The 13,087-nt window shown below is 36.9% G+C and overlaps 2 protein-coding genes across 2 annotated transcripts; both read right to left on the bottom strand.

Annotated features, from left to right (window-relative positions):
• Window positions 1-632: 632 nt before the first annotated feature.
• Window positions 633-2,373, bottom strand: LOC18587006 (transcription termination factor MTERF8, chloroplastic-like). The gene has a single exon (XM_007010651.3). The coding sequence runs from the start codon at window positions 2,194-2,196 to the stop codon at window positions 1,018-1,020; it is 1,179 nt and encodes a 392-aa protein (XP_007010713.3). The 5' UTR covers window positions 2,197-2,373; the 3' UTR covers window positions 633-1,017.
• A 123-nt stretch (window positions 2,374-2,496) lies between these two features.
• GTB1 (global transcription factor group B1) lies at window positions 2,497-12,715 on the bottom strand. Its single transcript, XM_007010649.3, has 17 exons — window positions 12,543-12,715; window positions 12,363-12,449; window positions 12,017-12,149; window positions 11,793-11,859; window positions 11,088-11,235; window positions 10,868-11,003; window positions 10,532-10,778; window positions 10,250-10,435; window positions 10,029-10,154; window positions 9,530-9,916; window positions 9,353-9,460; window positions 8,480-9,256; window positions 7,570-7,711; window positions 6,265-7,436; window positions 5,246-5,455; window positions 3,860-4,355; window positions 2,497-3,255 (listed from the first exon to the last, which is right to left on the bottom strand). The coding sequence occupies exons 1-17, from the start codon at window positions 12,571-12,573 to the stop codon at window positions 2,855-2,857; spliced, it is 4,854 nt and encodes a 1,617-aa protein (XP_007010711.3). The 5' UTR covers window positions 12,574-12,715; the 3' UTR covers window positions 2,497-2,854.
• Between the last annotated feature and the right edge of the window lie 372 nt (window positions 12,716-13,087).

The following is a 13,087-nucleotide window of genomic DNA, read 5'->3' as shown; positions in this document are numbered from 1 at the left end:
TAAACAGCTTGCTTTGCAGAAATAACTGTTCACTGAAAACTGGGAATTCCAAGTGAATGAAACACTTGACTTGTCCTTCCTGTCTTTAACTTCAAGATAGATCAACAAAACAATACAGCCAGTAGCTTTATACAAATGGGGAGTCACTGTAATAAATAGAAGATTAAGATTTTCGAGCAACCACCACATACCCAAGTTCTCAACAGTTAGTTTACAAACAACGATCTACAAGCAACTTTATGAAGAAAAAATCTACAGCACTGAATTCCATCATGGAAAAGAACAGCCAACATAAGAGTTTGAATGACAGCAAGTCATAAATAAGCCAAAACTAACTACAGCTTTCACTGACATTACATTGCTAATAGGAGCAACCAATCTCATAATTTTGATGGATGACTCCCAGAAACTTTAAAATAAGGGCCCATTTAGTATTGGAAAATGATTTTCATTGTCAAACTTCATTTATCTTATCTTATTTCAATGAAAAAAAAAAGGTGTTTTAAGTTTAGTATCTAGATTTGGAAACCCTTGTTTTCCATTTTTCAGAATAAGAATTGGAATCATTTCAGAAGCATGTTTTAATTGTTCTCCAATTTGCTAAGGACCTGGAAATCACAGACTTCCAACACTGGAAACAAAAAAGAATAACTAATTTCATCAAATACAAGAAAAATAATAAAAATTGGAAAATTGTTTTGAAGCTAAACAGGCCCTACGCTTTCTCAGAAATGAAAGCTTCAGAACAAAATTCTTCTCAATCCAAAGTAAGATATGAAGCTAAATCATTATGACTCTTTCAGGCTATCAAGGATACCCACTGGAGTTCCACTAAATGCAAGAGTTTAAAATAAAGCAACAGGTTAGTGATTACATAAACAACAGAAGAACCATGACCTTAAGTAGATCAATACCAAGACAAAGGAAAGACAACAGTGACGAAGATGACATTTTGAGATCAAACTGGCAGCACCATAACATGAACCAGTCAAAAGGAATATCTAGGTAGTTTCTGAATTACAGAGCCAAACTTGCTAATTTGGGATCAAATTTTTCCTTTTTGCCCCTGATTGTTTTCCTTGGCTTAACAGCACCATGGTACATATCCAACAAACCTGGAACTTTGTCTATATGCTTAGCAATATATTCCTCCAAAAATTTCTTTTCAGGCAATTTTATTACCCAAACAATCTTCTTGTCATCTTTGATCAGCTTCATTGACTCCAAAGCCTTCAAAACTATATACCTGGCGTGAACCCTTCTCTCAACTGAGTAACCAAGCAATTTCGGGTATGCAATTATAGCCCTTGCATCCAACTTCATAGTATTCACATAAAAATCCATCAAATACCGAAGCTTGTTCTCGGAACAAGCTAAACAAAGTGGGTCTTTCTTAAAAGTATTCAACACTTCCTCTTTACTCCATCCCAAACTCATAAAAACCTCCACCTTTTTCTTCCAATTAGACTTGCTCATTGAACAAATCACCCTAAGAGCATGTATAAACCTAGTCTCTTTGGGTTCAATACCTATTTCTTTAATAGTTTTAACGGCGTAAACCATCCTGTCATGGCTTTGCAAGAGAACTCTAGGCTGCAATATAAGCAACTTGGATATCCTACTAGCAGGAACCCCTTCACTAATCAATAAATCAACATTTGGTTGCAAAACCGAATTCAGACTAATAGTCAATAACCACGAAGCTCGTTTAAGAGCAACAAACATTTCCTCATCATTCAGGAAAGGGCGTAAGAACTCAAAAGATGGCCTAATCTGAGAATCCAAGCCTCGGAAAAGCAGAAACGGATTCGACAAAATGAGGTCAGGCAAAAGCTTACCCGTAAAACCCTTTTGAATGAGATATCGAAGCTTGGGCTTGAGCTTTGTCTGTACTTTGCAATTGAGGATGTCGGGGCGTTTCCTAACCAGTTTGGCGATCTGGGTATCCTCGAATCCATGGGATTTCAAACAGTTGAGGACGGATGAGGAATTCGGGGAGTTGTTTTGGGGTATTCGGAGGCGTTTAGAGAGTGAAAGAGCGGATCCCAAAGGGGGCGGTTCTGAAGCAGGAGAAGGGATTGCGTCGGTTTGAAGGAAGCGATTTCTGATCAGACAAGGCAGATCTCTCAAAGGGATTGTAGCCCTCCACTGGGTTTTACTCGAAATCAAGGGTTTTATTTGCAGAAACTTGTGCATTGCTGGCTTACTCGTTGTCTTTGTCAAATCTTACTCAAATTCCCAAAACCCTCCTACAAACCAATCCTATCTGCAGGGGTAGCTTGGACATTTAAGGCATGGGTGATGAGAGAGAGAGAAAGAGAGAGAGAGTGGCGGGGAGAGAAGGGAGAAGAGGGAACTTTGAGGAGAGAAGACAATTACAGCGGGGAGAGGAAGGGAGGGGAGAGAAAGGGATTACTAGTTTCTTAATAGGATGAACAAGGAGGAAACAAGATGGTCCAATCAACCAAATATTATAACAAAGTAAAGAGTATAAAATTTGGAAGCAAAAGCTATTGCTTGAATGCCTAACGCTTCCTATACAACTTTGAATAGGTTGGGTCTAATAAGATTGATTCATATCCCTGCATCCCCATTGGATGCACCCCAAAACTTTAAAACAAAACCTATTGCCGTTTCCAATGACAAACAAAACTGACAATAACAAGATACATTCGGGAAAATTATATACCTAATCCATTAAAAATTATACATACATTCTACTTGTGCAGTACACAGATTTGATCAGTTGAGCTTCCTCTAAACCCTACAGCTATGCCTTGGAAATGTAAATGAATAAAAATTCCAAGGCTTCAACAATCACCAGGTGTATTGCCCTTTGGAACCACCCACCAGATCACCAGCCAGAACCCCCATTGTCAGTACCTGCACTTGCTTGGCCCCAACCACTGTTGTCGCCACCCCAACCACCGCCGCTACCACTGCCACTTTCATTTCCACCACCACCCCAACCACTGCCGCTACCACTGCCACTTTCATTTCCACCACCACCCCACCCACCAGGGAAAGCTTCCCTTCCTGGAGAGTTTTGAACTTTGGCACCTGGGAAATTACCCCAACCATCATCCCCTTTCTTGGCACCTGAATCCCATTTGGGAGCATCATAGGATGAATCCTGCCCCTCATGTCCTCTGCTGCTGTTATATGGGCCCCTACCACGTCCACGCCCACCATATGGCCGAGGTAGACCACTTGGATGCCCATCTCGGCTACCGCTATTTCTGTAATCATTTCTGCCTACAGTACCAAACAAAACCAGCCACAAATTTGATAAAAAGAGCAAACAAGCAACCAAAGATGAAGAACCTTTAACTGTACAATATGCAAAAGACAAAAGGATGAAGTAAAATCGAGATGTTTGAAATTTTCTTAGTAGCTAAGGAAACTCAAACTCAACTCCATAGTTTGTTTAATGAACAAGTAAAAATTGACAACCATTCCTGACTTTCTTGCATAAGAAAGAACTTTTATTTATTTACTATCTCAAGAAAATCACAAAAATCAGTGAAAAATTATATAATTTGTCAAAACTAAATATACGTATTTAGCGATACAAGTACTTAGTGTCAAATGAAGTGGAATCTGGCCAGGTTTTCTGTAGTCAAACAAACATCCAGTGCACATGACAGATAGATCTAAGAAAGATAAAAATCTAATGCCAATCCAAATCACCAAAACCCTGAAACCAGGCCATTCTCCAGATGTTGAACAACTAAATGCTGAGATTTGCAAAATAAGTCAGGGATTTCACACTCAACTGAATTTAAAACAAGCAAAACTAGATGCATCATATGGATATTTTACACAATATAAAAATTGGACATTATTGCTCAACATTTACCTGTTCTTGACCCTGGAGTGGAAGATTGACCCCTGTCAAAAGAGTGGCCTCTCCAACCACCTTCATTGGTTGAACCACCCCAACCACTTCCCATGGATGCCCCTGCAGAGCCTCCAGAAGCAGGGCTTCGCATTGGTACCATTGCTGCAACTGATCTAATTGATGGAGCCGACTCATGCTGGGGATCGTCAATATGCCTCTGGAAATATGCAACAAGACGATCAATGTCCTCAAACATCCTTTTTCTGAATTTGAATCCCTTGGGATATAAGCCAATGTACTCATGATGTGGATTTGTACTCCGTATATAAGTAAGAATGAAAGTGCCTGGATGTTCATGAGAAATGCCAAAACAATACACAATCCTCATAGGATACTCTGATTTTTCAATCCTTAGAAGCTCATCAACTTCTGTTTTAGTCCCCCTCCTGAACTTGCGATAACTCAGCATTGCCTTTAGATGGGACACAAGGGGATCAACGTATCTATCCATTACCTGCAATTTAAATGCAATCAAAAGACAGATCCTTTACATGCATTGTTATGCCTCCACAAAATATTATATTACGCTAAATTCTATAAAAGATGAACAAAGCAACCGTATCTCCAAAAAAAAAGATTTTGATTACTATGGCTTGTAACTCTCATAGATCTACTAATATAGAAGACTTTAGCATTCAAAGTTAATATAGAAGGTTTAATTTGTTCATTTTTATCAAAATGACACATCACACAGCATATTGCAGCCTTCATGGTTTTAGAAGAATAAAAAATTCTGCTTTAAGGGGGAATGATAAGAAAAGTCCTGCAAATTAGATAAACATTTAATTCCATTTGAAGTTGTAAGTTTGAAAGTTTTCAATATGTCAATTAGTCAAAATCAAACAAATCAGATTAGGAGAGAAAAGATACTTGGAATTTTAAGTTTAAAAACATATTCTAAAAGTATTCCCAAAGAAAAGACAGAGATTATAATCTCACTAGAGAGAGCTTGAAAGTCAACAATATCAATTTTGCTCGTCAAAGGGGCCAACTATGAGGCTTGCCAAAGCAAGAGTAATAATAAAATCACAGTTTCGAGTCCTCTAATGGAAGTCTTCAAGAGTTAAAGCATGGAGAAACAGACTTCTTGTATGACGATACAATAAAAATAATAAATATTCAAATTGAGTGCTCCTACGGTCTAATTCCAAAGTTCATCCTTAAGTTTAGGATCAGTCTTTGTCTTTCCAAGTGGATAAAGACTCCAGCTGCAATTAACCCTATCTCTTCAGTCAGCACCATATACTTATATGGTAATTTCCACTAAACTCATCTTATCCCTTTCAAAGTTTAATGGGCTATATCAGGAAACCTAAGATACACATGTTAAAAAGAAAGACTCACCTCATCCAAATCCTCAAAAGTGTCTTCCCCAATTTTCAATGTCTTCCCAATGCGAAGCAGGCTGGTGATATCCTTGTGTTCTTTTCCGCCTTCAACTATATCTTTGTGAGCATAAACTCCATCATAAACTTTGAGGGTTAAAGTTAAATAAGAAGGCCCGCGAGAACTGGGGCGGATAATACTTTCTCCAGGATCCTTGTCAGATAAATACTGTCCAACATAACAAAAGACAAACATAATAAAAGCCAAAATATTGTTACCCACTGGTTTAAAGATAAAAGAAAGAAATAAGCTTTTGGAAAACTGCACTAAAGAAGCAAGGATCACAAATGCATCTAAAAGCTGCTTAATTGTAGTACCTTTTATATATTTTTGTTTTCTTAGGTTATGAGCATTAGTCTTGCTTATTTACCAATGCACATGCATCAAACATAGGTTTCCATGTTTCTGCCCCTTTCCCTACCTTTTAAGCTACATCAATTTTATATTATTTTCACTTTCAGTATCTTATTTTGACGATTAATTGAGAACTGAGATTTTCATTTGTTCTCTCCTTTACCTCCCACTGTTTCTATTTCCCCCCTTTCCCCTATCCCTCTAATTTCTCTCTATTCTCTCTTTTCCTTCCCTGTGATGCACCACATCCTCATATGAAAGGTGAACTTCTTATATCTGATGCTCAGATCAAGAAATAAAAAGCATCTTAAAAATTCATAAAGGCCATGGATAGTACATTTAATAGAAATTTTTCTTCTAAAACGTGTACAGTTACATAAAGCATAGCCATTAATAATTAATCAATTCTTCTTGCACATGTAAGATACATTATGGTTGGAAATAATATTTTTGCCAGATGGGACAGGAAAATGGGAAGATCGGGTTTTTATTCCCTTTCAGATTATAAAAAACACTATATGACCACCAACAAGGTTAAGTTCAAATTAATTTTTTCTTTATAAAAAAAATTCAACTCAAATTCAATCTAATTAACTAAAAAAGTTCCATTAATTCCAACATACCTCCATAGCTTCATCAGCAGTAATATTTTGGAAGCGTGGATGAACAATCATCCTTGGCTTAAAATGCTTCTTTGCCAGCTCCTTCTCTTTACGAGCTTTCTCTTGCTCACTCTGTAAGCTGCTTCGCTCCTCATGGTAGTAAGGATCAAGGTTCTGGACATGCTGGTATCGATTGCTTCTCATTTCACTATCTTTGCAAACCAGGAACACCTGATACCTATTCTTTTGAATTGATTTAATCTTGCAGGTCAGGATGTCACCTTCATGCAGCCTATCAGACAGCTCAATAATATCTCTCCAATCATCTGCATAGTCTTCTTTCATTATCATCCCAGTCAATCCAGATTCAAGTACACAGATAGCTCGTCCACCTTGCACTCTTCGAACCGTAGCTTGCACAATTCGGCCTTCTGTCAGGGTATCCTCAGTTTCACCCGAAATCATGAAGAACTCCTCATCTTGACTTGGTTCTTTATATTGTTTACGCCAATCCTGAAAGCCCTGAATTAATTCCCTTCTTATATCCTCAAAGGTCTCCCTCTTATTTTTGCGCTCCTTGCTTTCTAGATACTTATCAAGACGAAGGCTTTTCAACAAACTCGGTCGATCCCTAACTTGTTCTATCGCCATCTCCAATGCATCTTCCTCATCATTGTCACCTTTTAAATCCTCATCATAGACATCTTTTGCCAACTCCTGTGCAAGAAGATAAGATTCTGGATGTATTCTAGTGTCATCCAACAAATCAATGAACTGGCTGCTGTTAGCAGCAAGCCCACTCCGACGAACTCGGAGAAAGCCTACCGCATTGACAAACACCTTTTTACCCAGTCCATGGGTTGTTACAAAGTCCTTCCGAGTGAAAATTGTTCCAACTCTTACCAATGACCTCTGCAGTGATGCTGCCTTTCTAGGCCCAAGACCAGAAATGAATTGCAAAGGAGCAAACAACCATTCATGACTAGTAGCCAAATTAACATCAAGGCCCACCTGGTTAGTGACATCAACCAAAACCTGTTCAACCATGCCATATTTCTCATCTGCTGTGAGAAAGTTCTCCAAAGGACTAAGCTTCCAAGACAATATCTCCTTCCCTGGTCCACACAAAGTTGCAACCATTGCCAATGGATTTTGAAGATAACGCCCAACAGCAACAGCCCGCTTAACAATGCCTGACAACATTTATGACAACAACCTTCATTAACAGACAAAAGATGGATGGAAACTTGAATACCTGACAAACCTTAACAAAAGACAGCATATCATCATGCAAACATAAACTTGTGAATATGAAAAAGTATTTACCTGACTGGCCAGGGAGCTGATCTGATGAAATCCTAGAATTTTCATAGAGACGAGGGAGAGATTCATCCCCATATACAATGCTCAGCTCATCCATCTCATGCCCAACATCTCTAGGATTTTCCTCCACCATCTTAAAAATGATCTGGTAAAGAAGAAATAAACTAAATAAGCACACAAAGAATGAAGGATCAACTATAAAAGAAACAAAAGATAATGAACATTAAAAATATATTAGAAGTGTGCAATGACAATTCCACTTGACATAACAAAATATGATCTGGTAAAATGGAAAAAACTTAATAAGCACCACAAGTAATGAAAGTACCAACTATATAAGACTATTGAACATTGAGTACCATCCACCGCACAATGACATTTCCATTTGATATCACAACAAATCAAGATGATTGAGGCAAGTACTTTCAGCGAGTAATCAGGGTCTTTCTCAAAGGATGACAACTGAAACTTATTCTATAAACTACAGTGAAACACAAGCAGAACAGAATCCTGAAGCAGATATTTGGTCTGAATCGCATACTATGACAGTTCAAAAGGTTATTAATTATGAGCATGATTTACCTTTAGAAGATAACAAGTTCCTCTGAAAGTGATAGAAATGATCAATGCGAACAATCTTTAGTCAAAAGTAATCATATATTCTACAACAATTCACACAGTTGATTAAAAAAATCTACCTTCTCAAGGCTTTAATAAAATGAGACTAGCATTTCAAGCAAATATTTGCAAGCTAACTAAGTAGTTGAGACAAAGTAAACTAGATCATGTGCTAAAAAAAGAATAATTGTTTTTCAACAAAGAAAACAAAACTAAAAGATAAAGCAAAGGACATATATCATTTCAGATAAAAAGAAAAATAAAATCCTAGCATCTCATGAATGATAAGCTTTACCTCATAAATATCATCCTTCAACCGGGTACAAGACAAATTCACAGCTCCAAGAACAACAACATGTGGTTGGTGATCAGTCATGAACTTCAAAACACGTTGCTGGTCATTTTTCTTGCGTTGCTGGTCATTAACATTTTGAGACCGTAAAGTAAGAGAACCAGTGTAAAGCACATCGAGCACCTCCCCAGATGAATCTAACATCACAAAAGTGGTTGCTGGCTTCCCAGGGCCCCAACAGCAAGCCATGACACGGGGTGCAGCTTCCTCATCAGAATTAATATCATTTTCCTTCCTTTGATAAGGCCCCACAGAAACCTTATTCCACAAAACCTTTCCATATTCCAAAAGTAACCAGTTCTTAGCTCTACTAGTCAACAAGGATCTTGCTTCTTTCTCCATTGATGACAAAAGAAAACCAAAAAGAGCATCCTTCAGTATCAGCTGTCTCTGCTCATTCCACTGTTGAGCAGATTTACTAACACCATTACTGAGATATACATTAAATTCTTTGTTCAACTCATCCAGACATTTTTCTGGCAGCTTAATAGTTACTTGAAGAAGCTTCTCCTCTTCGGCCTTCTGAATAAGGAGCCACTGTGCATCATCAAATCTGCTCAATGGTTTTTCACGCAACCAGTTCACACCTGCAAACTGATGGAAAGAATCTATGGCTATTTTTCCATCAGGAGTAGGAATGGTTGATACTACAGCATTCTCCATATAAATTCCACGGACACATTTCTTGACAGATGGCTCACAACTTATCTCAACCGCAGCCTACGAAAAGAAAACCATAAATTAACAGACATGGTAGAACATGATGTTATGACCAACGCTAGCACTGTATTTGCTCATAAGAATAACAATGTATACCATATGTCTGGCTCCTTTAAGGACAGCTTGTGGAGTCTCAAACATTGCACATGTAAAGTTTGAAGCCATCTCTTCCGGTGTCTCCTTTGCATCTTCCAACTCATCATTCTACAATCAAATGAATGAAGAACATTAGATCTCAGTACAATATAACAGAAACTGCCAAAGAAAACTCACCATCTTTTCCAGAGATAGCTGTGATCCAAGTTGCTCAGCACTGTATCCAAACTTGCTCGCAACCATCCACAGGCCAGCCTTATTGCAAATACTATATTGTGATCTCCTCTTGGGCCTCTTATATTGACCTTCATCCACACCAACCTCCCCTGGTGGGAAATGCAAGTTAAACTTGGCATCAACATCATCAACTTCCCTTTCCGAGTCTGCATCCTTAAGAGCCTTAAGAATTGACTCAAAAAGCTGTTGGTTTAAGTTAAGTCTTGTCTCATCATATACCCGACGAGATTCTTCTTCAAATCGCTTGCTATAGTGCGACTGAAGACCAGTCTTTCGCTTTTGTAGAAGCAGCCATTTTCGGTCCAGGTCCTGAATTGCCCAAAGTACCTGAATAGATGCATAGTAGCTGTTATTTGCATAAAAAACCATTGTACTAACTTCTGAACTTGATTATATACACAATCAACAAATTTCATAGTTCCATGACCAGTCCAATTACCCTGTGCCACTTTATTGTAGGTGTTTTCTCAGACTTATCCTGATCAACATCATCAACCTCATGTTGCTCAGGATCCTTTAGCAGACTTAGGCACTGCTCCTTGCGATACGTCGCAATAAAGGGAATCTGAAAGCAAGAAAGAATGGAAGATTACCAAGGCAAAAATAAAAAATCCAGACCGACAGATAAGACAATTATAAATCAAATCAGTAAGCACTAACATCTAACTTCTGCACATGTGTCAGCTCCAAAAATCTCATAACGTCTTCCCTGTTTATAGAAAGATCCTGCCCTTCTTTACCAAATAAAGGTACTGCACCAATTATAAGTTGGTGTAGTATCCAGGTGCTCTCTTCTATTATGCTCATTTCATCTATTGGAGGAGTCCCAGTGCTTTCTTCAGAAATCTACAAAAAGAAATGTGAAGCCAATATCCACTGACGTTGAGAGAACTCAAGGAAATAAAAAAGTATTCTACATTTATGAGAACCATGTGAACAAACCTGCATTCTTTCTGGTATATCAGTCATCCGAATTTGGTCATCCTTTTCTGTCATATACTTTTCAGAAAGGACAGTAGGTTCAAATTGGTCTTCAAGTCTCCTTTCTCGCCACTCACTAGAATCTAAGCCCTGTTTCCGTAGTTGAAGGAGTTCGTCAACATCACCAAATATTTCTTGAGCTTCCAGTAAAGCAGATGACGTAACTCCTGGTGCCTGCCTTGACTTATTTTTCTTCAACTTCTTCCGTCTACATAACAAGTTATTTTAATTGAAGAGAATCATAAAATTAAATAAAAAAAAAAAAGCCAGCACATTCATGCACTACATAGGTTATACCTAACAGAAGCTCCATGCTCATCTAAATCATCTTCATCTACAATAAAGTCTGCCATGTCATCTTCTTCACCCATATCTCCATCCTCTTCCTCGTCAATTTGCACTTCATCTTCAGGAATATCTTCAAGAGGTTGTCCTAAACCATTTACATGCATCAACCAGTTATTGAAAATTGAATCAAAATAATAATGATCCTAGACTAGATGCTCAATATACTAACCATCATCATCACCAAATAAAGTACGCTTAAGCTTCTCCTCAGCAGTTACCCCACCCTTAATGCTTCCATCAAACTCCTCATCAGAACCAAATCGCTCCTCATCAAAGTCTCTTTGAGCCTTTTTTAACCGCTTAAATTTCTTGCTACCCTGAAAAAATTTTTGAAAAAGAAAACTCAAAAATTTTTAAATATAATTTTTGAATAGGACAGTGCAAAGAAAAAAAAAACCAAAATCAAATCGAATTGTGATCTCCAGTTTGGTATTTAACTGTACTAATGAATTTCAATTCAAAAATAAACCATTCAATATGGTTATATTTAATATTAAATCAACAATGATAAAACAGAACTTAAATGATGTAAAATTTAACATTAGTTTTCCTAATTCAAATAGGTAAACACAATAAAATCATTGCCAATTAATGGCCCTTTCAAAAATCCAAAAACAAAAACCAAGTAACTAAACATGAACTTTTGGTTCAATTTGGTCTGGATTTGAGCATATTTGCTTCTGTTTTGGTTTTAAACTTTAAGAAAAAAAAAATCAAATACCTCAGTTTAGTTTTTTTTCCCCCTCAAAAAAGAACCAATGCAGTAATACTCCCTTAATACCCATTACAAATGAACAAAAATCTCCACATCAATGAAAAATAAGAAACTGAACAGTCATCATTTTCCTTTTAGGTAGGGAACAGAGCTTACAACCTTTGGTACATTAACATCATTTTCCCGGAGGAGCTCATAATCATCTTCATCAAGGTCTTCAGCTTCCCTGAAAATGTCGACATAACCATCATCAAAAATTTGCTAAACCAACATCCTTTCCAAGCTGAGGATATGAAAGGAAGTTCGTTTTCTTTAAATTAAAAAAAAAAAAAGGGAGAGAAAGAGCAGCAATAGCATATCATCATAGAAGGAAAAATATTAACTTTTTCTTTCTCTTTTTCTTTTTCTTCCGCCTCTCCTCATCGCTATCTTCCCTCTCTTCATCTTCATCCACTTCTTCATCCTCCACATCATCAACTATGAATCCATCATTCTCATACTCATCCTGCCCTTCCTCTGTTCAAACCAAGAAACCAAAAACTATAATGAATTCCTGAACCAATAAAAAAATAAAAGAAAATGATACCAGTCATGGCATTTAGCCCTAGAATTCGTTTCCTTTCCATTATATTCCTCCAAAAAAAATTAACAAAAAGAGAAGATAAAGTTTACGAAATTGTTCCCCAATTCAGAAACAGGAAACTGGATCTTGAAAACGAAGCTATATACCGTCTTCTTCATCCTCGTCATCGGGGTCGCGGTCATTGAGTCTGTCTCCCTCGATGGGCTCCCCCTCCTCGTCGACCTCCAACTCATCTGCACGAATCGAACCCCAAAAAATCACCGTTAGGGATTTTATTTTCGCTCAAAAAAATTTAAAAAAAAAAAAGAAAAGAAATAGAGCGTCACCTTCTTCGTCAGAAACGACATTCTTTCCCATACTTCCGAAGAGAAAATCAAGAAAGAAAAGAACGGAAAATTTAAAACAAAAAACGCTCGCTCTGCTTTCTTCAGATTGGAAAACCCTAGTAAAGAAGCGGGGCGAAGAGCACTTCTACGGTAACGTTTATGTTTATGCAGTTTTAGTCTGCAGGAGTAAAATAAGTCATTTTTAATTGAATATTTTAAAATATTAATTAACTTTTAAAGTCACCTTTATTTATTTATTATGTATAAATCATACTAATCTTTAAAATGATTATTTCAAACTAAATACCTAAATTTAACTATAAAAAAGCGTTTTGATTTTTAATATATTTTATCAAGTATTACTTTTATTTTTTTAATAATATTAATATCTTATACTTTTAATGGCAAAAATTAAAAAAATTATTAAAAATTGATGAAATATATTAAAATTATAAATAAAAAATTGAATACTATTTTGAAATACTTCAAAACAAAAAGTAGACAAAACAAGAAAATATTTACATCTAATTATTTATTAAATTTGT

Source organism: Theobroma cacao, chromosome 10 (assembly GCF_053813885.1).
Source record: "Theobroma cacao isolate CCN51 chromosome 10, ASM5381388v1, whole genome shotgun sequence".
Lineage (NCBI taxonomy): Eukaryota > Viridiplantae > Streptophyta > Magnoliopsida > Malvales > Malvaceae > Theobroma > Theobroma cacao.
This window is presented reverse-complemented; position numbering and strand designations above follow the sequence as displayed.

Bases quoted from the DNA above. Each gene is read 5' to 3' on its own strand.
- GTB1 (XM_007010649.3), bottom strand. From the start codon at position 12,573: ATGGGAAAGAATGTCGTTTCTGACGAAGAAG. The intron at 10,155-10,249 runs GTTAGTGCTTAC...TCTTGCTTTCAG, and splicing joins CACATGTGCAGAAGTTAGAT to ATTCCCTTTATTGCGACGTA. The intron at 9,257-9,352 runs GTATACATTGTT...TTCTTTTCGTAG, and splicing joins TTAAAGGAGCCAGACATATG to GCTGCGGTTGAGATAAGTTG.
- LOC18587006 (XM_007010651.3), bottom strand. From the start codon at position 2,196: ATGCACAAGTTTCTGCAAATAAAACCCTTGATTTCGAGTAAAACCCAG.